General features: G+C 41.9%; 1 protein-coding gene across 2 annotated transcripts in view; it reads left to right on the top strand.

Annotated features, from left to right (window-relative positions):
• Positions 1–26,225, top strand: part of LOC115207504 (kazrin-like) — a 291,628-nt gene that overhangs the window by 53,050 nt on the left and 212,353 nt on the right. For both annotated transcript variants that reach the window (XM_029774614.1, XM_029774615.1), the window contains exon 2: positions 13,714–13,871. In XM_029774614.1, the coding sequence (XP_029630474.1) occupies positions 13,714–13,871 (158 nt within the window). The remainder of the gene's footprint in view (positions 1–13,713; positions 13,872–26,225) is intronic.

The raw sequence follows: 26,225 nt of genomic DNA, 5'->3' as shown, positions 1-26,225 counted from the left end.
ATCAGCCTGGACAAGGAGGGAGACTCACAGGGGGAGATGCGAAAGCAAAGCCAGTATGAGGCAAATTAGTTCAGCTGACAGGTCACCATGGCAATGGATGGAAAGGCAGACAATCTTATTCATATCAAATTTTATTTGTCACATGCGCCAAATACAACAGGTGTAGACCTTAACGTGGAATGCTGAATTACAAGTCCTTAACCAACAATGCAGTTCAAGAATAAAGTTAAGAAAATATTTACATGTCTGTTGGGTTAAGTGTGTGTCAGTTGTGTGTAAGTTGTGTTTGCAAGCAATTCATGTTTTTGGAATTTCCAAAACATTCATGTTTCTTATAAAAACAAGATGCGATGCAGTCAGCCTTTCCTAAACTCTTAGCCAAGAGAGACTGGCATGCATAGTATTGATATTAGCCCTCTGATTACAACGAAGAGCAAAATGTGCTGCTCTATTCTGGGCCAGCTGCAGCTTAATAACTAGGTCCTTTTTTGCAGCACATGACCATATGACTGGACAATAATCAAGATAAGATAAAACTAGAGCCTGCAGGACTTGCTTTGTGGAGTGTGGTTTCAAAAGAGCAGAGCATCTATTTATCACTTGACAGACCTCTACCCATCTTTACAACCATTGAATCTATATGTTTTGACCATGACAGTTTACAATCTAAGGTAACGCCAAGTAATTTAGTCTCCTCAACTTGTTCAACAGCCAAACCAATCATTACCAGATTCAGCTGAGATCCAGAACCTAGGGAATGATTTGTACTAAATACAATGCTCTTAGTTTTAGAGATGTTCAGGACCAGTTTATTACTGGCCACCCATTCCAAAACAGACTGCAACTCTTTGTTTAGGGTTGAAATGATTTCACAAGCTGTAGATGCTGAAGTTTATAGGGTTGAATCATCAGCATACATTGACACAAGCTTTTCTTAATGCCAGTGGCAGGTCATTTGTAAAAATAGAAAAGAGTAGAGGGCCAAGTGAGCTGCCTGTGTTACACCACGCTTTACATGTTTAACATTAGAGAAGCTTTCAGTAAAGAAAACCCTCTGTGTTCTATTAGATACATAGCTCTGAATCCACAACATGGCAGAGGTTGAAAAGCCATTAAACCTACCTTTTTTTCAACAAAAGGCTATGGCCAATAATATCAAAGACTGCACTGAAATTGAACAGCTCCCAAAAACGTATTGTTATGAATTTATTTCAACCAATCAGTCATTTGTGTCAGTGCAGTAAATGTTGAGTGCACTTCTCTATAAGCATGCTGAAAGTCCATTCATTTGTTTACAGAGAAATAGCATTGTATTTGGTCAAGCACAATTTTTACAACAGTTTGATAAGAGCTGGCAGCAAGCTGATAGGTCTGCTGTTAGAACCAGTAAAGTCTGCTCCACCGTTCTTGGGTAGTGGAATGACTTTGGCTTCCCTCCAGGCCTGAGAACAATGTAACGAGTGCGCTGAGAGTCGGGAAGCAAGTTCAGGGAGTGTGTTTCAATAAATAAACAAAACAATTAACACAAACAACACACCGACATGAAACAGAGTCAATAACACCTGAGGAAAGACCCAAGGGGAGTGACAGATAGGGAAGATAATCAAGGAGGTGATGGAGTCCAGGAAGGTGTCATGAGGTGCTGGTGGGCTTGACGATGGTGATAGGTGTGTGGGATAATCAGCAGCCTGATGACCTAGAGGCCGGAGAGGGAGTATAACTGACAAACAAACACTTTTCTCTAGACTCAGATTAAAGATATGACAGATAGGAGTGGCTATAGAGTCAGGTACCATCCTCAGTAGCTTTCCATCTAAGTTGTCAATGCCAGGAGGTTTGTCATTATTAAATCGATAACAACAATTCTTTCAACTCCCACACTAACTTTACAAAATTCAAACGTACAATGCTTTTCTTTCATAAATATTTTTTTTTATACATGAATATGATGTCTCATTGATCGTTGTTGGCATTTCCTGCCTAAGTTTGCCCACTTTATCTTTGAAAAATTAATGAAAATAGTTGGCAACGCCAAATGGTTTATATTCATTACAAAACTATCTGATATGATTCGAGTTGAATTTGTCTTTCTGCTCATACCTTTATTTAAAGTACTCCAAAGTTGTTTTACCCCTCATTCTTTATATTATTGATCTTGGCTTCTGTGACGTGTGCTCCTTCTCCGGCCTCTAGGTCACCAGGCTGCTTGTTATGGCTCACACCCATCACCATCGTTACGCGCAGAATGACGCCTCACCAAAAGGGAGCATCAGGGAGTGTTTTTGTTGTTGTTTGTTTTGGAGGTGATGTCAGGTCCGGGTGTCAGAACCAGAGCTACCTGGGAGGCCTCAGCCGGTTTGTTGGATTCCCGCGCCACGGCGGGTTCGGCGGGCTGCCCTGCCTCGGCTGGGTTCGACGGGTCTCGGCTGGGTTCGACGGGTCTCGGCTGGGTTCGACGGGCTGCCGTGCCTCGGCTGGGTTCGACGGGTCTCGGCTGGGTTCGACGGGCTGCCGTGCCTCGGCTGGGTTCGACGGGTCTCGGCTGGGTTTGACGGGTCTCGGCTGGGTTCGACGGGCTGCCGTGCCTCGGCTGGGTTCGACGGGTCTCGGCTGGGTTCAACGGGTCTCGGCTGGGTTCGACGGGCTGCCGTGCCTCGGCTGGGTTCGACGGGTCTCGGCTGGGTTCGACGGGCTGCCGTGCCGCGGCTGGGTTCGACGGGCTGCCGTGCCTCGGCTGGGTTCAACGGGTCTCGGCTGGGTTCGACGGGCTGCCGTACCGCGGCTGGGTTCGACGGGCTGCCGTGCCGCGGCTGGGAATGAGGGGCTGCCGTGCCGCTGCTGGGTTCGACGGGCTGCCGTGCCTCTGCTGGGTTCGACGGGCTGCCGTGCCGCGGCTGGGTTCGACGGGCTGCCGTGCCGCGGCTGGGTTCGACGGGCTGCCGTGCCTCGGCTGGGTTCGAGGGGCTGCCATGCTACGGCTGGGTTCGACAGGCTGCCGTGCCTCAGCGGGCTCGACAAGCTGCCGTGCGTCAGCTGGGTGAACAGGATCCCGAGCCTCGACCCTCACACCTCAGCCAGTTCGTCAGGTTTTTGCGCCTCGCCAGAGGCGACAGGTCCACTCCTGATTCCCGGGATCGTCCCTGTGGTTGGAGTCCTGCGGCTAGAGCCAAACGTGCTGGGGAGGGGGTACTGTCACATATGCTCTCTCTCCGGTGCTCTAGGTCGCCATTCTCCTGCGCCTCAGCTGGTTCGACAGGTTCCCACGCCTTAACAGAGGTGACCGGTCCGCTCCTGATCCCCGAGATCATCATCTTGGTCAGCGTCCTGTGACTAGAGTCGCGCGTCGGGGAGGGGGTACTGTCACATATGCTCCATCTCCGGCCTCTAGGTCACCTGGCTGCTCATTATGGGCTCACACCCATCACCATCGTTAAGCCCATTATGACACTCACCTGGACTCCATCACCTCCTTGATTACCTTCCCTATATATGTCACTCCCTTTGGTTCCTTCCCCAGGCGTTATTGTTTCTGTTTCATGTCTGTGCGTTGTTCGTATATTTTTGTTTTGTATTACGTTTATTTATTAAAACACTCTCTCCCTGAACTTGCTTCCCGACTCTCAGCGCACATCGTTACAGCTTCATAATACAGTTTATTTTTATTTTTGTTGAGTTTAGTCACATAATTGTTCATTTTGCAGTAAGTCAGATGTGCAGCCAGACTTATTAGCCACTCCTTTTGCCCCATCTCTTTCAGCCATACAATTTTTTAAATTCCTCATCAATCCATGTAGCCTTAACAGTTCTAACAGTCAGTTCATTAAGAGCTGCATATTTATCAATGATTGGAAGAAGAATTTTCATAAATTCATCAAGTGCACCGTCTGGATGTTCCATATTAATCACATCAAAATATTTTTAACATCATCCACATATGAGTCACAGCTAAATATTTTGTATGATCTCTTATACAGCTTTTGGAACCTTGGCTTTCCTGAATATAGCCACTATATTGTGACCACTGCATCTAATGGGTATGGGTACAGCTTTAGAACAACGTTTTACAGTATCAGTAGAAATGTGATCAATGTGGATGATATAGTTCCTGTAATGTTTGTAAACAACCTGGTAGGTTGATTAATAACCTGAACCAGATTACAGGCACTGGTTACAGTGAGAAGCTTCTTCTTGAGCGGACAGCTTGATGAAAACCAGTCAATATTCAGGTCCCAAAAAAGTATTGGTTTACATCACATACACTCTCAAGCATTTCACACACACATTATGTAGATACTGTCTGTTAGCACTTGGCAACTCAATTTTAGGAAGGTGTTCCTAATATTTGGTATACCCAGTGTATTAATATGAGCAATTTTTTGCCCTTTCCTGGATTGCTTATCAGAGATAGACATAATATGGAAAATAAACAAAGCAAGAAAAAACACTATTCAGCAGTCCATCAATCAGTTGGTCTGTGTAAGTGTGTATGTGCTGTGGGGTTGAAACTACAAACCCACAGGCTTTTGGGAGGGAGGGTGGACAATGAGCCTGTCATAGCGGATATTAGCAATGTCCTGGCAGTTTTCATGGCTGGGATAAGTTATTTCCTCTTCTGGCACACAGCTTCAAGATAGTCGTCATTGAGGAAGTAAGTTCCTCTCAAGTTCTTGGCTCTTTCCAGAACAGCTACCTTGTCCTTGAACCTCAGGAGCTTGATCACTATCGGTCCCATCACCTGGGCCAGTGGTGGGTTTCCAGACTTCTGGGCACGCTCCATCTCAATCTTCCTGTGGTCCATCTTCAGTTTCTCAGTGATCATTTCCCTCACTTTGTCCTCAGACTGCGTCCAGGTCTCATATGGAGACTCTGTGATTCCGTCCACAACAATGTGTGTGGTTATTTCCCTCTGTGCGTGTGTGTGTGTGTGTGTGTGTGTGTGTGTGTGTGTGTGTGTGTGTGTGTGTGTGTGTGTGTGTGTGTGTGTGAAACAGTGTTGCAGTACTCAAGACCAGTCTCGGTATATGTGACCGACCGCCTTGATTTGGTATTATGTAGCAAAATTTGAATTTGTGTTTTTTACATTGGATAAACGTAGAGATACAGAGCTACAACATGGTATATCATACATTGCATTTGAGGAACAGTAGAAATTGAGGAAAGTAATTCTGCTTTAAAAGTTGATAAACTTGTATCCTCTATTTTGATAAAATGGCCTTTGAATGTTTTGGTGGCCTTTGAATGTTTTGGAGAGCTCTTCTTTGTCTACACCCATTCAACATCATTCACACCCTCTTAAGCTTTAGCCCCCATGCAAACTCTGACCATTTTACTCGCCCTAGCAGAGCTGGTTATCCAGAGCGTTGGTGACAACAATTTTTTGCCGATGTTTACTGACACCGGCCATAATCAACGGGTGTTGAGCTTTCGTAAATTCATCAGTTATTCTGCGCTCTGGCACAGTCAGATGAGAGTGCTCTGAAATCGGAGTAGATGGCCAGAGTGAATTCACGAACTCACCCGAAATGGTTACTTGCATAGTGGAGTCTTTGTTAAGACATGTAGCTAGCTAGCTAAACAATTAACCATAATCCCAATCATGAACTTACTACCCTAAATTAACCAGGTTCAATGTTAGCTAGCTAACATTAGGCTATAACTAGCCAAGCAAATGGCTCTGAGATAAGAATAATAAGGTCATACACATAACGTTAGGTAGCGCCAGCCAGCTAACGTTAGCTAGCTAACAGTACACTTTAACTTGAAATGAAACCACTTTCTGTCAAAATTAGAAACATGTGTCGTGTCTGGACTATCATTAAATGTGAAGATTGTTATTTTGTCAAATCAATTCTCTATGTGTAATTATTATTACGTGATTTAACTAATCATGTAAACTTTAATTAACTAGGAAGTAGGGGCTCCACGGGAAAATGTTTATAGGGTCTATTTCCCGAATCGACTCTTCAGATATTTTCAAATCTTAAAACCTGTTAGGGACAGACGTTCCGCTAGGGGAACGCCTCACCAATATCCAATGGTAGAGCGTGGCGCGAATTACAAATACCTCAAAAATGCAGAAACTTCAATTTCTCAAACATATGACTATTTTACACTATTTTAAAGACAAGACTCTCCTTTATCTAACCACATTGTCCGATTTCAAAAAGGCTTTACAACGAAAGCAAAACATTAGATTATGTCAGGAGAGTACCCTCCCAAAAATAATCACACAGCCATTTTCAAAGCAAGCATATATGTCACAAAAACCAAAACCACAGCTAAATGCAGCCCTAACCTTTGATGAACTTCATCAGATGACACCTCTAGGACATTATGTTATACAATACATGCATGTTTTGTTTAATCAAGTTCATATTTATATCAAAAACCAGCTTTTTACATTAGCATGTGACGTTCAGAACTAGCATACCCACCGAAAACTTCCGGTGAATTTACTAAATTACTCACGATAAACGTTCACAAAAAAACATAACAATTATTTTAAGAATTATAGATACCGAACTCCTTTATGCAATCGCGGTGTCAGATTTTAAAATAGCTTTTCGGTGAAAGCACATTTTGCAATATTCTGAGTACATAGCCCGGCCATCACAGCTAGCTAATTTGACACCCACCAAGTTTGGCCCTCACCAAACTCAGATTTACTATAAGAGAAATTGGATTACCTTTGCTGTTCTTCGTCAGAATGCACTCCCAGGACTTCTACTTCAACAACAAATGTTGTTTTAGTTCGAAATAATCCATAGTTATATCCAAATAGCTCCGTTTTATTCGTGCGTTCAAGTCACTATCCGAAGGATGACGCGCCGGCACATTTCGTGACAAAAAATGTCAAAATATTCCATTACCGTACTTCGAAGCATGTCAAACGCTGTTTAAAATACATTTTTATGCTATTTTTCCCGTAAAATAGCGATAATATTCCAACCGGGCGACGTTGTATTCGTTCAAACACTGAAAGAAAAAAATTGAGTCGTCTCGTGCACGCGCGCTCCAATGTCATTGACCACTCACAAAAACTCCTGCTGTTTTTCGCCCAGAGACTGGAGAGCTCTCATTCTACTTTCTGGCGCCTTCTGAGAGCCAATGAAAGCCTTAGAAAATGTCACGTTACAGCAGAGATGCTGTATTTTTGATAGAGATGCCCTAGAAGGAGAACAAATTGTCAGACAGGGCACTTCCTGTATAGAATCTTCTCAGGTTTTGGCCTGCCATATGAGTTCTGTTATACTCACAGACACCATTCAAACAGTTTTAGAAACTTTAGAGTGTTTTCTATCCAAAATACTATCTATGAAAATACTGCCCCCTATACCATAACAGGTTAATGTATCATTATTACCTCATTAGTTCTCATTACTGAATGTCGCAAACCCTTGGATATCTGCACGAACCCTAGCCTAAATGATGAATCAGCAATACACAAATTGGCTTAATTATTTATTTACTAACTAACTAAATAATCACAGAAATACATAAACAAACAGTAGATATTGGTTACTAACACAATGCATTGATAAGTCTCTAGTGGGCTAAACCGGTGTGATGGCTTGGTACACAATGGAAAGGGGGGGACAGAGAAAGAGCGGGAGATAATTATATTCATTAAAATGCTAATCCTTTGCACATGAACGGCCACTCATTTGAGAATAATTGAAATGTATATACTTACGCCCGTATGTCGTTGTTGTCTTCTCTGTTGGAATCGCCGTTCCGTCTGAATTAGAGTCAGTTCATCAGAGAGTCTCTGGTTAACATCCCCAGAAGTCACAATGTCTTTTGTAGTTGTCGCTTTCTCAGCGGCTAAGGATAGTGTCTGTTGCATAGAATAGATGCTTCTGCGGTTGTTGGTATTCTCGTACTAGATTTACGTAATTTCCAGCTGCAGACTAGTCATTCTACATCTAGGATTTGCTCTTATTCTGTAGTGATCGATAGTCTCAGAGTTGAACCATTTCCAGCCGTCTAGCCAATGCTCCACGCTGTATGGTCTTCTGGGCCTATAGAGTTGTAGTTCTTAACCACTTCAACATGTAGCGTCAGCTCCATATTTTCTGGTCTAATGGTCTATAGAATTGTAGCCATTCCAACATGGGGACTCCGTCCCGGCGTTCTCTGACTTAATGTACATTTTGTAGGAGGTGGCTTTTATACTCTGTGGAAGAAGGGGCAGTTGTATGACTCTTAATGTGATATCTGGGCTCATGGGGGTGTGGCCACTGAACTAAACTTTATATGAAAATCCATACTCTCATTTAGAAGGCTAACATCACATTTAATCTCTTCACAAATAGTTTCATATTTACTCATTCATTTTATCCATCATCTGGATGTAAATCTGATAATTGAAAAGATGTTCACAAACAGAGATACAGTAATGTGGGTTTCCTGTCCTTCATGAGATCACCAAATGAAACACACTAGTCATGACTGTCCCTTAAGTGTCCACGGACCACTCCCACATTCTCAACAATATAAATATTGTTTCGTTATTGAAATGATGTCCAAAGGTCTCTCTGTGTTCCACAATTTACATTCCAATCTCGAACACTACAGAGCATAGGGGCAGCATATTTTATGACCCACCATAGAACAGCCGGTTTCCCGCTCTCCCCCTCTACTAGGGAGAGCACGCTGTAGAGTGGACCCACTGTAACCTGATCCTTCAGATCGTCACAGGAGAGTTATGACACGTGTAATATCTGAAAATGTAGCTATGTAGACTATCTTACCCTTATAAATCATAGATGGACGCGTCTCCTGTCACGGATGCCATGGTTGCGCTTAGTTTGACGATGTAAACCGGAGACAGGTGTTTTCTCCATCATAATATCATAGCTATCATAACTGATTTCAAAACTCAGTCCTCCAGAAAGAAAAAAGAAAAAGAAAAGAAGAAAAGTGGAGAGCAACACTTATGTAGTTTTACTAGGCGATACATTTAAAAAAAAGACACGTTAAACAGGATTACCTACACATATTGACCAGCTCAAATAGACTGCTGTATGGTCTGCTGTATGGCAGACCAATTCAAACTCATCTCTCAGCATGTCCAGCCCATTCATTATCTCAGCCAATCATGGCTAGCAGGAAGGTTGCTTACTTTTTCTGTTGCTAAACCAACCAGGCTCGTAATATAACAATTGTATTTGTATTTACAGATGGCATACAAGTTTGTTATTAAAGCACATGAAAGTTCACATGTCCAAGAAGGGATTTCTGCCAAAAAAACGCATTTTAATTTTTTTTAAAGTTTACGTTCAAACGGTTCTCCTGTGAAGTAGTGACCCGTGACATACGCCTACAGGCCCACCCAATCAGATTGATGTGGTTTAAGCATTGTTGTGGACTTAGACCATCACATTTTTGAATTTTATTCTATTTTAAAAAGTGTGATTTTGAGAGTGAAAATCTGAAAAACATAGGAAAACTCATTAAAAAAGCCATTAGAAAACATAGGATTTTTCACACAGGGTGCCTTTCCTTCACTGGGCGGGCTGTTTTAGGAATCTTTTGCCAAATTTGAATATAGCCACTACATGCAACACTACAGCACTGCACCGGGCCGATGGAAAGACAGCAGTCACATACAGCATGATGTTAAAGGATAAGCAGGCTGTCAGAACCACTCTAAATAGCAGGAGGGTAAAGTCAGGCGCAGGAGACCGAGGTACGTGAAACACACGTTTAAGTCCACAGTAGCCAAAAACAAGGCAGCGTAACAAAACTCCAAAACAACAGGAACAATGAATCCTGGAAAGAGTCGGGACGCAGCCCAGCAACCCTAATGCCCAAAATGACAGTGGCAGAGGAAAACACAAATCTCCAACCTACTAAACGGACGACACGAAAATAATCCCGCACAAACCCCAACAAAAACAGACAGACTAAATACCCCACTAACGACCTAACACAAAACAGGTGCTAACCTAAACAGACATATCCAAATGACACAGAAACAGAGATCGGTGGCAGCTAGTAGTCCGGCGACGACGAGCGCCACCCGACCGGAGAGAGGCGCCACCTTCTGTGGACGTTGTGACACAGGCCTTAAACTGGGACATAATAAGCCAGTAGGTCCTAATCATAAGAATACAGAAACACAACCATTAAGCATTTCCCAATCGAAATGCACAACTATTACTTCCCATTGAAAAAACATTTCACCTTTAGCACACAAAGTAACCTGTTACCTAAAGTTTTTAAAGTGGAACTTTGCAGATATGAAACAAACAGACAATCATAATATAAGTCAAAAATAAAAATAAATCCCAGTTTATGCTACAAAACCAACATAATAAGAGGTCTTAAAAATAGGTCATATTTGACTCAACTTTCCATGCCGAACACTAAGGCATTGTTGGCAGAATAGATGGATGCAGTTTGTATTTGTATTTTTATTTATTATGGATCCCCATTAGCTGCTGCCAAAGCAGTAGCTACTCTTCCTGGGGTCCAGCAAAATTATGGCAGTTCAATGCTTGATTAATATAATTCACCAATACCTTTCTTGGTAGTCCAAAACATATTGCTATCAGATTGTAAATTACAGCTGGGCTGGTACATTGCTTGCTGCCTCCATTGGGATGCACTGTTTCCGTTTCAATGACTCAATATTCTGGACAAAAATGGACGAATGTAATTAAGGCTGGGAAAAGAATCAAACTATCAAGGGCAATGATCCCAATGTGGCTAATAGGCTATCGTATCTATTTATGTAGCAAGCTAAAAACACAAAGCCTAATAGTTCTAGCAGCTAGCTAGCTAACATCTCATGTTATGCCATTGGAGGAGTGGTTGAGTGACTGACTTTTTCCCCTCATATCATTTTTCGGTGGCTATAGACAGCTAGAGTTGCAGGTGTCATTTGGTTAGCTAGCAATAACTTGAATGACTGTTATTCAGTTAGCATATCTCTTGCATTCACAAATTCACTCTGGCCATCTACTCCGATTTCAGAGCACTCTCGTCTGAGTGTGCCAAAGCACAGAACAACTGATGAATTTATGAATGACCAACACCCGCTGAATATGACCGGTGTAAGTAAACATGGACAAAAACAAGTACTAGTTAGTCTAGATTATTATTTGACCCTGCTGGTCATCTATGAACATTTGAACATCATGGCCATTTTCTGTTATAATCTCCACCCGGCACAGCCAGAAGAGGACTGGCCACCCCTCAGCCTGGTTCCTCTCTAGGTTTCTTCCTAGGTTCTGGCCTTTCTAGGGAAAGGCCTAACCACCGTGCTTCTACACCTGCATTGTTTGCTGTTTGGGGTTTTAGGCTGGGTTTCTGTACAGCACTTTGTGACATCAGCTGATGTAAGAAGGGCTTTATAAATACATTTGATTGATAGGTCCATGTAAAAAGCCTACCCAGCTCTGCTACTGCGAGTAAAATGGTCAGAGTGAGGTGTTCTCTCACTTGTGTCTGGAAGTAGCTAGCTAGCAAGCTAGTCAACTTCAGCCAATTAGCTTGGGTGCTTGGTTGGGATAAGCATGCATTGGCAGGCAAGCTGCAGAAGGATGAGGAGGCTACAATTCCCCGTTATCAATTTTGACGGCCAAATAGTGAAAAGGTTTGAGAGGGATTATCGAATGTTCCTTTGTTAGATTCGAGCTCATCTTGCTCTGGATAGCTTTAGTTGTTAATCTTATTTATATACATATCTGAGGGTGAGAGAGCCTAACTTTTCATGGTTGTTTGATCAATAGGACAGTAAAGTTTCCAAATGTAAGAGGACTCCCGTGGTGTTTACATATTTGCAGAAATCCATTCAGGTGTATTTTGTGGCTTTTAGAGAATGCGTTCTAATGATCTAAAGTCACGCTTCTGCAACTACCTGTAAACACACAGTTCAGTTCAAATCGAATGATGGCTGGCCCATGTGGTTTCATACATGTAAGTTATTTTCAAAGAAATGGCTAACAAGAGCAAGCGCGCTGCAATAAAAAACATAGTTCCACTCACCAGATGATGATCGTTTGAAACTTAACTTCTTGTTGAAACTTATTCTTGAAAAGGGAGAAGCTAACAAATTAGCAGCAACATCCTCTTTGATAACACCTGATGCAGCCACTGCAAACTAGCCGACAACAAAAGCTAGCTAGCTAGACCGTGGGAAAGCTACTGCTCCATATTGCGCAGTGACCTGTTGTCCTTCAAGAAGGAAGTTTCCATACATTTTTGTAAAAACGGTCCCATCCATTAAGTCAAAATGTGATTGGGTGAATGGAATAGGCATTTATCTAGCTTCTGATGGCCTAGCCAATGGCTCATTTAGCTAGCTAGATTTATCTCCCCAGAGACCAGCAAAGAAAAATCCTGATTGGATCTTTTTTCTCTTCATTGTTAACCCTTTCCTTATCAACAAAAACTGACAAGATTAAATCATTAAATCAAGATGAAATCATAATTGAAAATAATCATATCATTATCATTAAAATCATTATTTTATAAATCCTTAGCCCTTCTCTGAAGGCGTAAAAGGCCAATTGTTCCCCACTGTGTTTGGGTTAGTAATAATTTGTAGAGTGGCTCTATTTTCCCTCAGCATGCATTTTTTCACTATTTTCAATGTCTAAAGAATCTATATTGTTCTGAAATATGAATGTGAACGGTTTGAAATTGCTAGCTAGTTAGCGGGGTGCGCGCTAATAGTGCTTCAATTGGTGACGTCACTCGTTATTGGTCACTCGCAATTGGTGACGTCATTTGTCCCTTGCTCTGCAAGGGCCGCGGCTTTTGTGGAGTGATGGGTAATGGTGTTTCAAGGGTGACTGTTGTCGATGTGTGCAGAGGGTTCCTGGTTCAAGCCCAGGTAGGGGCTAGGAGAGGGATAGAAGCAATACTGTTACATTGGTGCCGTGACCCGGATCACTGGTTGCTGCGGAAAAGGAGGAGGTCAAAAGGGGGGTGAGTGTAACCGGTGTGAAATGGCTAGCTAGTTTGCGAGGTGCGCGCTAATAGCGTTTCAATCGGTGACGTCGCTCGCTCTGAGACCTTAAAGTAGTTGTTTCCCTTGCTCTGCAAGGGCCACGGCTTTTGTGGAGCGATGGGTAAAGGTGCTTCGAGGGTGACTGTTGTCGATGTGTGCAGAGGGTCCCTGGTTAGGGGCGAGGAGAGGGGCGAGGAGAGGGACGGAAAGCTATACTGTTACATGAACCGAGAAATAGTGGATATTTTGAACTCTTATTATGGTGGTGATTTGACTAAATGCCTTACCTCCTCACGCCATTTGCACACACTGTATATAGACTTTCTTTTTTCTATTGTGTTATTGACTGTACGCTTGTTTATTCCATGTGTAACTCTGTGTTGTTGTTTGTGTCGCACTGCTTTGCTTTATCTTGGCCAGGTCGCAGTTGTAAATGAGAACTTGTTCTCAACTGGCCTACCTGGTTAAATAAAGGTGACTCACATTTTTCTGGTCTCGGTCTTAACTCGGTGTCAGACCCCTTGTCCTCCTCCCAGTCTTGGTCTTGACTTGGACTTGATTTGCTCCGGTCTTGGTCTAGAATCGGTCTCACTTTAAGTGGTCTAAAACACAACACTGGTGTGAGTCAAATTGAATATGCATGAACCTGAGTTTTTTGTTTCTCTCTCTCCTTTATCTCCTCTCCTCTCCTCTCCTCTCCTCTCCTCTCCTCTCTCTATTTTCCTCTCTTTCGCTCCATCTCTCTCTCCTAGCGGTCCAGTCTCTGAACAGTCTGAATGACCAGATAGCCCACTTCATGGTGACCAGGCCCGCCACTCTGTCCCGGGAGGACGAGGCCTTCATGCCTGAAGAGAGAGACACCTTGAAGGAGTCCATGGCCCTGATGAGGCACCTACTCTTGGACGCACAGGTACAACCCCTGACGTCTAACCTCTGACCCCTGATCATTCACCACCTTTAAAACCAGGTCAAGATTCAAAAGGGCAAACAAGTCTCTTTGCTATGAGTCTGCAGAAATCATGTGGGGAGGAAGGAATGTTTTCACAGCAATTCAGGGCATTAATGTTATGATGACTCATACTTGGGCTGTTAGACTTGACTAGAGTATTAATAGTTCATTCACTCCAATCTCATTAAAAAGTATTTCAACAGATACTATGCTAGACTATTTCCCTTCAAGCAAGCAAAGTAATATTTATTTATGGTATATTATGATGAAGTTTGCAGGTATCTAATTTAGTCCTGGGGCATTTGTTCTACTCTTTCACTTTGTGTTTCCTTTCCCTGGAGAGGATGTAGCTTCTCCCGGGGAACAGGCACTGACAGGGCAGCTATGAGCTTACTGACTCTATGCAGGACCTGGGAGAGGCAAAAGTCCAACAAAACGAAATTGTCCCAAAATGTCGACATTTGAATAATTGAATGCCACCTCGTTCGGAGGAGCATAAATAATGCAATGGTCTCTCAGTCTCTCTGAAGCTCCTGATCAAATTGAGCTGTTCAAAATCATTAGTGACAACATCAGCACTGCAGATATGGCCATAATGTGACTGGCTCTGCTGCGGCTCGCTCACTAATTACAGTATGCATAAACCAAGGCCCCAATATCATGCCATCCCAAGCGCCCAACAGTGCACTTGCATGCTGGATATTGTCTCCAATATGGCAACACACTGTTGTTGTGGAGGGAGTCTGGCCCTAACTCTGTGATAAAGCAATAGATTGTTTGTACGTCTCTCAATCCTCAGGATGCTTGGAAAGAAAATGCTTGCTTCAATCACAATGATTTCCATTGTCTTTTCTAAAGACTTCTTTCCTGAACATAATGATGTCCTTTCTTCATCCGAGGGGACTCTTTATGTATAATATGTGATGAATTTCTATAGAAAGAATTCGTCTGGCTGTAGAGAAGTAATAAAACAATCTGCTTGAATCCTCCGGTTTGCCTTGGATCGTTTGATAATTCCTCTTTACAGTTTGTATTTCCCCCTTTATCATCTTGTTCCCTTTCTTGTTTTGATGGATGTTCTCCAGGACTTGACATAGTGATGCATTTGGCTAATCCTTTAGTCACATCACACACTTGATGGATATAGAGTCCCCTCGCCATTCTCCCTAAGATATTTTCCTGAGACGCTACGGTGTCATTGATTAAAGAGAATGTAATTCAGCCTCAGCCCATTTGTATGCAAGCCGGAGTGAAAGATAGTTAGCCTGCAGTCACTTTTTCTGCAGCTCAACAATAGAACACTGTAGGGTGATGGATGAGCAGTAGGCTCTGCCATGAATGGACTGCTGAATATCCCTGTGAGAAGTTGTACTTCTAAAAGTTGGTAGTAGTTTAATGTTAACTGAATCATCCTGTAGCTATCAAGTTGACTAATGATCTACCTGTTGCCATGGCTCTGTGTCCAGTAGACCCATTATCTTTACCTGCACCCCTCTCTTCCCTTGTTGTCTGTCCTGTCACCTGAGCCCCTCTATGAGGCCCTTTTCTGCCCTGTCACAGTAGAGTAGCTACAGCATAGGCTGCCCCTCTTCGACTGACAGCTGCTTGCTGCCATAGCGATGAGTCTTGTATCCTCCCAGGAGATTCCTTACAGGAGAGTGTGTAGTGGTAGGCTAAGCTTACACATCAGTCTGTCTCAGTGGGTGTGTCTCTCTTCTACATTCCCTCATTTCCTCTGGGTATGAGCACAGTAGGACCTTTCTGAACTGTGCTGCACAGTGCTATGTTTAATCAGACTACATGATCACAGTAATTACAGCCTTATATCCATAGTGTATGACTTTGCCCAGAGAACCTCCCAAAATAAAAGGTGAGAAAAAATGAGACTATTTCCATGATGCCTACACAGGAGCAGTGTCTGTCTGTCTGTCTGTCTGTCTGTCTGTCTGTCTGTCTGTCTGTCTGTCTGTCTGTCTGTCTGTCTGTCTGTCTGTCTGTCTGTCTGTCTGTCTGTCTGTCTGTCTGTCTGTCTGTCTGTCTGTCCAAACAGTAGAGCAGCAGCAAGCACTCAGGTGGAATATTAAATCAGTCTCTCCCACCCTCTATCCCCCCCATCTCCCCTCTCTCTCCTTCCTTCTGTGTTAGCTGCCAATCTCGGGGTAAGTCTGAACCAAAAGTCCAGCTAGCTGACAGTGTTTCAGCAGCAGGGCTACAGCTGACCTCAGCCTAATTGGTTCTGTGGCAGAGCCAGACTGGGCTTTTCTGGCACCCCGCGGAACCTTAAAGAGCCGCAGAAAGAAAAAAGCAACTCTGGAGCAGTGGCTAGTTTAGCATGTCAATCTTGGTGGGGAAAACTCAACACATGTTTTTATAGATGCCAGCAAAGCCACTACACAACACAACACTAAACAATACATGAATTGCACTATAATTGCGACAAACGGTGCCCACAAACTGTGATGGCCTACATAAAGCTGTCCTGACAGCAGAGCTTTCCTTTCAGCAACATGGAGTGAATCTTTACCACTGTTACACCTGGCTATCAGCAGAGCCTTGTCTGTCAGAGAAACAGTTCATTCAGGCTCATTTACTGCCTTTTAAAAACATAGCTGATATGGCTGACTTGCTTAAATATATATGGTTTCTAGTGACTCCTTGTGGATTTGTGGAACTCGATAAGAACCACATTCTCCTTCATAATAACGAACGCCAACATGCGTTTAGACTGTTGAACCACACACCAAAATTATTACATTTATGTTCAGTAAATTCATAATGTTTATTCTTGTAACGGCTGTCTGAAGAAGTAGACCAAGGTGCAGCGTGGAATTTGTTCATCTTTTATTTTGGATGAAAAAAGGCACTTCACAAAGAAAAAACAAACGACAGCCAAACAGTCCTGTCATGTATCCTAACACACTAAACAGAAATGAACTACCCACAAACCCCACAAGAAAACAGGCTGCCTAAGTATGACTCCCAATCAGCGACAACGATGTACAGCTGTCCCTGATTGAGAGCCATACCAGGCCAAAACAAAGAAATACAAAGCATAGAAAAAAGGACATAGAATGCCCACCCAAATCACACCCTGACCAAACCTAAATAGAGACATAAAAAAGGCTCTCTCAGGTCAGGGCGTTACAATTCTTATATCATTGACACTTACACACACCTGGGTATCAAGATTTTGATTGTATGACTTCATCTTCAAATACAATTTTTTCAGGAATCTCTTGCGAATGATTTTGCCGAAAATGGTGTCTCCGCCGGGCTGGGCTGGTTCCCTCACTTAACACTGCACAAAACAGAAAACATGTCTGATGAAACTGCAGTTTATCACAATAAAATGACAGCTCTTAATAAAGATTGTTTAAAAAGAAATAAGACCCTTCTATACGATATTAAATTAATTATTTTGAGCTGATAGGCCTGCCTTCATTAAGGGAGGCCTTTGAAGGTGTTAGAAAAGTCCCTAGCTCTAAGCATAAGTGTATAAGCAAGTGCAAGCAAATGAGCAGCGACGAGTTAGGCCTTCGTTCAGCACTTTCAAAATGGACACATACAGAAATTCAGATAGATGTTAGTTCAGATAAATTCAGCAGGACGTTGAGGCCTTAACTTAACTCTTCATTAAGTCAACCAGAGAGAGAGAGAGAGAGAGAGATAGATAGAGACGCTCTTAGCCTACCATTTGAAGTATTTTATTAGGCCTATGTGGTCTAAAAAGGAAGGAAAATACAATCACAAGGATCCACTTTTATAGACAATATACCTATGCACACATCGCATTGCTCAAACAAACAACCCTCGCAATATCAACTGGAATTACATGAGTTTATTAGTGAACGTTCACTAGCGAACATGGTTATAGACCCAACAAATTAAATCATCCCCTCCTCTTGGTTACAGACCCAACAACATTATATAGTATCCCCTCTTCATGGTTACAGACCCAACAACATTATATAGTATCCCTCCTCATTGTTACAGACCCAACAACATTATATAGTATCCCTCCTCATTGTTACAGACCCAACAACATTATATAGTATCCCTCCTCATGGTTACAGACCCAACAACATTATATAGTATCCCCTCCTCATGTTACAGACCCACAACATTATATAGTATCCCTCCTCATGGTTACAGACCAACAACATTATATAGTAACCTCCTCATGGTTACAGACCCTTCCCAACAACATATAGTATCCTCCTCATGGTTACAGACCCAACAACATTATATGTATCCCTCCATGGTTACAGACCCAACAACATATAGATATCCTCATGGTTACAGACCGAACAACATTATATAGTATCCCTCTCATGGTTACAGACCAACAACATTATATAGATCCCTCCTCATGGTTACAGACCAACACATTATATAGTATCCCTCCTCATGGTTACAGACAACAACATTATATATAGTATCCCTCCTCATGGTTACAGACCACAACAACATTATATAGTATCCCTCTCATGGTTACAGACACAACACATTATATAGTATCCCTCCTCATGGTTACAGACACAACAACATTAGATTAGTATCCCTCCTCATGGTACAGACCAAAACATTATATAGTATCCCTTCATGGTTACAGACCCAACAACATTATATAGTATCCTTCCTCATGGTTACAGACCCAACAACATTATATAGATCCCTCCTCATGGTTACAGACCCAACAACATTATTAGTATCCTCTCATGGTTACAGACCCAACAACATTATATAGTATCCCCTCCTCATGGTACAGACACAACATTATATAGTATCCCTCCTCATGGTTACAGACCACCAACAACATATATGGTATCCCTCCTCTGGTTACAAACCCAACAACATTATATAGTATCCCTCCTCATGGTTACAGACCCAACAACATTATATAGTATCCCTCTCATGGTTACAGACCCAACAACATTATATAGTATCCCTCCTCATGGTTACAGACCCAACAACATTATATAGTATCCCTCCTCATGGTTACAGACCCAACAACCTTATATGTATCCCTCCTCATGGTTACAGACCCAAAACCTTAAACAACCATTATATAGTATCCCGCCTCATGGTTACAGGACCCCACAACATTATATAGTATCCCTCCTCATGGTTACAGACCCAACAACCATTATATAGTATCCCTCCTCATGGTTACAGACCCAACACATTATATAGTATCCCTCCTCATGGTTAGAAGACCCAACAACATTATAATAGTATCCCTCCTCATGGTTACAGACCAAAACATTATATATAGCCCTCATCATGGGTTACAGACCCAAAACATGATAGTATCCCTCCTCATGGTTACAGACACAACAACATTATATAGTATCCCTCCTCATGGTTCAGACCCACAACATTATATAGTATCCCTCCTCAGTGGTTACAGACCAACAACATTATATAGTATCCCTCCTCATGGTTACAGACCCAACAACATTATATAGTATCCCTCCTCATGGTTACAGACCCCACAACAGTATATAGTATCCCTCCTCATGGTTACAGACCCAACAACTTATATAGTAATCCTCCTCATGGTTACAGACCCAACAACATTATATAGTATCCCTCCTCATGGTTACAGACCCAACAACATTATTATAGTATCCCTCCTCATGGTTACAGACCCAACAACTTAGATAGTATCCCTCCTCATGGTTACAGACCCAACAACATTATATAGTAATCCCTCCGCATGGTTCAGACCCAACAACATTAGATAGTATCCCCTCCTCATGGTTACAGACCCAACAACATTATATAGTATCCCCTCCTCATGGTTACAGACCCAACAACATTATATAGTACCCTTCCCATGGTTACAGACCCAACAAACATTATATAGTATCCCTCCTCATGGTTACAGACCCAACAACATTATATAGTATCCCCCTCATGGTTAAAGACCCAACAACATTATATAGTATCCCTCCTCATGGTTACAGAGACCCCAACAACATTATATAGTATCCCTCCTCGTGGTTACAGACCCAACAACATTATGTAGTATCCCTCCTCATGGTTACAGACCCAACAACATTATATAGTATCCCCTCCTCATGGTTACAGTCACAACAATATTATATAGTATCCCTCCTCATGGTTACAGACACAACAACATTATATAGTATCCCTCCTCATGGTTACAGACCCAACAACATTATATAGTATCCCTCCTCATGGTTACAGACACAACAACACATTATATAGTATCCCTCCTCATGGTTACAGACCCAACAACATTATATAGTATCCCCTCCTCATGGTTACAGACACAACAACATTATATAGTATCCCTCCTCATGGTTACAGACACAACAACATTATATAGTATCCCCTCCTCATGGTTACAGACCCAACAACATTATATAGTATCCCTCCTCATGGTTACAGACCCAACACCATATATAGTATCCTCCTCATGGTACAGACCCAACAAACATTATATAGATCCCTCCTCATGGTTACAGACCCAACAACATTATATAGTACCCTCCTCATGGTTACAGACCCAACAACATTATATAGTATCCCTCCTCATGGTTACAGACCCAACACAACATTATATAGTAGCCCCCTCCTCATGGTTACAGACCCAACAACATTATATAGTATCCCCTCCTCATGGTTACAGACCCAACAACATTATATAGTATCCCTACCCATGGTTACAGACCCAACAACATTATATAGTATCCCTCCTCATGGTTACAGACCCAACAACATTATATAGTATCCCTCCTCATGGTTACAGACCCAACAACATTATATAGTATCCCTCCTCATGGTTACAGACCCAACAACATTATATAGTATCCCTCCTCGTGGTTACAGACCCAACAACATTATGTAGTATCCCTCCTCATGGTTACAGACCCAACAACATTATATAGTATCCCCTCCTCATGGTTACAGTCACAACAATATTATATAGTATCCCTCCTCATGGTTACAGACACAACATATTAGTATCCCCTCCTCATGGTTACAGACCCACAACATTATCTAGTATCCCTCCTCATGGTTACAGACCCAACAACATTATATAGTATCCCTCCTCATGGTACAGACCCAACAACATTATATAGTATCCCCTCCTCATGGTTACAGACCCAACACATTATATAGTATCCCTCCTCATGGTACAGACACCAACAACATTATATAGTATCGCCTCCTCATGGTTTACAGACCAACAAACATTAATAGTATCCCCTCCTCATGGTTACAGACCCAACAACATTATATAGTATCCCTCCTCATGGTTACAGACCCAACAACATTATATAGTATCCCTCCTCATGGTTACAGACCCAACAACATTATAGTATCCCTCCTCATGGTTACAGACCCAACAACATTATATAGTATCCCCTCCTCATGGTTACAGACCCAACAACATTATATAGTATCCTTCCTCATGGTTACAGACCTAACAACATTATATAGTATCCCTCCTCATGGTTACAGACCCAACAACATTATATAGTATCCCTCCTCATGGTTACACACCCAACAACATTATATAGTATCCCTCCTCATGGTTACAGACCCAACAACATTATATAGTATCCCTCCTCATGGTTATAGACCCAACAACATTATATAGTATCCCTCCTCATGGTTATAGACCCAACAACATTATATAGTATCCCTCCTCATGGTTACAGACCCAACAACATTATATAGTATCCCTCCTCATGGTTACAGACCCAACAACATTATATAGTATCCCTCCTCATGGTTACAGACCCAACAACATGATATAGTATCTCCTCCTCATGGGTACAGACCCAACAACATTAGATAGATCCCTCCTCATGGTTACAGACCCAACCAACATTATATAGTATCCCTCCTCATGGTTACAGACCCAACAACATTATATAGTTATCCCCCTCATGGTTACAGAACACAACAACATTATATAGTTCCTCTCTATGGTTACAGACACAACAAACAATTATTAGTATCCCCTCTCATGGTATACGACCCAACAACATTATATAGTATCCCTCCTCATGGTTTACATTATACCAATCCTCATGGGTTAGACCAACAACTTAGATAGTATCCCATCCTCATGGTTACAGACCCAACAACATTATATAGTATCCCTCCATGCTGGTACACAGACCCAACAACCATTATATAGTACTCCTCCTCATGGTTACAGACCACACAATCATATCGATATCCCTCCTCATGGTTCAGACCCAACAACATTATAATAGTATCCCTCCTCATGGTACCAGAACCAACAAATTATACTAGTATCCCTCCTCATGGTTACGAGACCCAACAACATTAATATAGTATCCCTCTTCATGGTTACAGACACAACAACATTATAGTAGGATCCTCCTCATGGTTACAGACCCAACAACATTATATAGTATCCCTCCTCATGGTTACAGACCCAACAACATTATATAGTATCCCTCCTCATGGTTACAGACCCAACAACATTATATAGTATCCCTCCTCATGGTTACAGACCCAACAACATTATATAGTATCCCTCCTCATGGTTACAGACCCAACAACATATATAGTATCCCTCCTCATGGTTACAGACCCAACAACATTATATAGTATCCCTCCTCATGGTACAGACCCAACAACATTATATAGTATCCCTCCTCATGGTTACAGACACAACAACATTATATAGTATCCCTCCTCATGGTTACAGACACCAACAACATTATATAGTATCCCTCCTCATGGTTACAGACCCAACACATTATATAGTATCCCCTCTCATGGTTACAGACCCAACAACATTATATAGTATCCCTCCTCATAGTTACAGACCCAACAACATTATAGTATCCCTCCTCATGGTTACAGACCCAACAACATTATATAGTATCCCTCCTCATGGTTACAGACCAACAACATTATATCTATCCCTCCTCATGGTTACAGACCCAAACAACATTATATGTATCCCTCCTCATGGGTTACAGGACCCAACAACATTATATAGTATCCCTCCTCCATGGTTACAGACCCAACAACATTATATAGTATCCCTCCTCATGGTTAAAGGACCCAACAACATATATAGTATCCCTCCTCATGGTTACAGACCCAACAACATTATATAGTATCCCTCCTCATGGTTACAGACCCAACAACATTATATAGTATCCCTCCTCATGGTTACAGACCCAACAACATTATATAGTATCCCTCCTCATGGTACAGACCCAACAACATTATATAGTATCCCCTCCTCATGGTTACAGACCCAACAACATTATATAGTATCCCTCCTCATGGTTACAGACCCAACAACATATATAGTATCCCTCCTCATGGTTACAGACCCAACAACATTATAGAGTCTCCCTCCTCATGGTTACAGACCCAACAACATTATATAGTATCCCTCCTCATGGTTACAGACCCAACAACATTATATAGTATCCCTCCTCATGGTTACAGACCCAACAACATTATATAGTATCCCTCCTCATGGTTACAGACCCAACAACATATATAGTATCCCCTCCTCATGGTTACAGACCCAACAAATTATATAGTATCCCTCCTCATGGTTACAGAACCAACAACATATAGTATCCTCCTCATGGTTACAGACACAACAAACATTATATAGTATCCCTCTTCATGTTACAGACACACAACATTATATAGTATCCTCCTCATGGTTACAGACCAACACACAATTATATAGTATCCCCTCCTCATGGTTACAGACCCAACAAACATTATATAGTATCCCATCCTCATGGTTACGACCCAAAACATTATATGTATCCCTCCTCATGGTTACAGACCCAACAACATTATATAGTATCCTCTCATGGTTACAGACCCAACAACATTATATAGTATGCCTCATGGTTACAGACCCAACAACATTATATTAGTATCCCTCCTCATGGTTACAGACACAACAACATTTATAAGTATCCCTCCTCATGGTACAGACCCAACAACATATATAGTATCCCTCCTCATGGTTACAGACCCAACAACATTATATAGATACCCTCCTCATGGTTACAGACCCCAACACACATTATATAGTATCCCTCCTCATGGTTACAGACCCAACAACATTATATAGTATCCCCTTCCTCATGGTTACAGACCCAACAAACATTATATAGTATCCCCTCCTCATGGTTACAGACCCAACAACATTATATAGTATCCTCCTCCCATGGTTACAGACCCACCAACAACCTTATATAGTATCCATCTCATGGTTACAGATCCCAACAACATATATAGTATCCCTCCTCATGGTTTTACAGACCCACACAAACCTTATATAGTATCCCTCCTCATGGTTACAGGCACCCAACAACATTATATAGTATCCCTCCTCATGGTTTACAGACCAAACAACATCTATATAGTATCCCCTCCTCATGGTTACGGACCCAACAACAAAGATATAGTATCCCTCCTCATGGTTACAGACCCAACAACATTATATAGTATCCCCTCCTCATGGTTACAGACCCAACAACATTATATAGTATCCCTCCTCATGGTTACAGACCTAACAACATTATATAGTATCTCCTCCTCATGGTTACAGACCCAACAACATTATATAGTATCCCTCCTCATGGTTACAGACCCAACAACATTATATAGTATCCCCTCCTCATGGTTACAGACACAACAACATTATATAGTATCCCTCCTCATGGTTACAGACACAACAACATTATATAGTATCCCTCCTCATGGATACAGACCCAACAACATTATATAGTATCCCCTCCTCATGGTTACAGACCCAACAACATTATATAGTATCCCATCCTCATGGTTACAGACCAACAACATTATATAGTATCCCCTCCTCATGGTTACAGACCCAACAACATTATATAGTATCCCTCCTCATGGTTACAGACCCAACAACATAATAAAGTATCCCTCCTCATGGTTACAGACCCAACAACATTATATGTATCCCTCCTCATGGTTACAGACCAACAACATTATATAGTATCCCTCCTCATGGTTACAGACCCAACAACATTATATAGTATCCCTCCTCATGGTTACAGACCCAACAACATTATATAGTATCCCTCCTCATGGTTACAGACCCAACATATAGTATCCCTCCTCATGGTTACAGACCCAACAACAAGATATAGTATCCCTCCTCATGGTTACAGACCCAACAACATTATATAGTATCCCTCCTCATGGTTACAGACCCAACAACATTATATAGTATCCCTCCTCATGGTTACAGACCCAACAACATATAGTATCCCTCCTCATGGTTACAGACCCAACAACATTATATAGTATCCCATCCCATGGTTACAGACCCAACAACATTATATAGTATCCCTCCTCATGGTTACAGACCCAACAACATTATATAGTATCCCTCCTCATGGTTACAGACCCAACAACATTATATAGTATCCCTCCTCATAGTTACAGACCCAACAACATTATATAGTATCCCTCCTCATGGTTACAGACCCAACAACATTATATAGTATCCCTCCTCATGGTTACAGACCAAACAACATTATATAGTATCCCTTCCTCATGGTTACAGACCCAACAACATTATATAGTATCCACTCCTCATGGTTACAGACCCAACAACATTATATAGTATCTCCTCCTCATGGTTACAGACCCAACAACATTATATAGTATCCCTCCTCATGGTTACAGACCCAACAACATTATATAGTATCCCTCCTCATGGTTACAGACCCAACAACATTATATAGTATCCCTCCTCATGGTTACACACCCAACAACATTATATAATATCCCTCCTCATGGTTACAGACCCAACAACACTTATATAGTATCCCTCCTCATGGTTATGACCCAAAACATTATATAGTATCCTCCTCATGGTTATAGACCCAACAACATTAATGTATCCCTCCTCATGGTTACCGACCAACAACATTATATAGTATCCCTCCTCATGGTTACAGACCCAACAACATTATATGTCCCTCCTCATGGTTACAGACCCAACAACTATATAGTATCTCCTCCTCATGGTTACAGACCCAACAACATTATATAGTATCCCCTCCTCATGGTTACAGACCCAACAACATTATATAGTATCCCTCCTCATGGTTACAGACCCAACAACATTATATAGTATCCCCTCCTCATGGTTACAGACACAACAACATTATATAGTATCCCTCCTCATGGTTACAGACACAACAACATTATAGTATCCCTCCTCATGGTTACAGACCCAACAACATTATATAGTATCCCCTCCTCATGGTTACAGAC

The sequence above is a fragment of the Salmo trutta genome, chromosome 14 (genome assembly GCF_901001165.1).
Source record: "Salmo trutta chromosome 14, fSalTru1.1, whole genome shotgun sequence".
NCBI classification, from domain to species: domain Eukaryota; kingdom Metazoa; phylum Chordata; class Actinopteri; order Salmoniformes; family Salmonidae; genus Salmo; species Salmo trutta.
The sequence above is the reverse complement of the archived record's forward strand: the minus strand, read 5'-3'. Positions and strand labels throughout refer to the sequence as shown.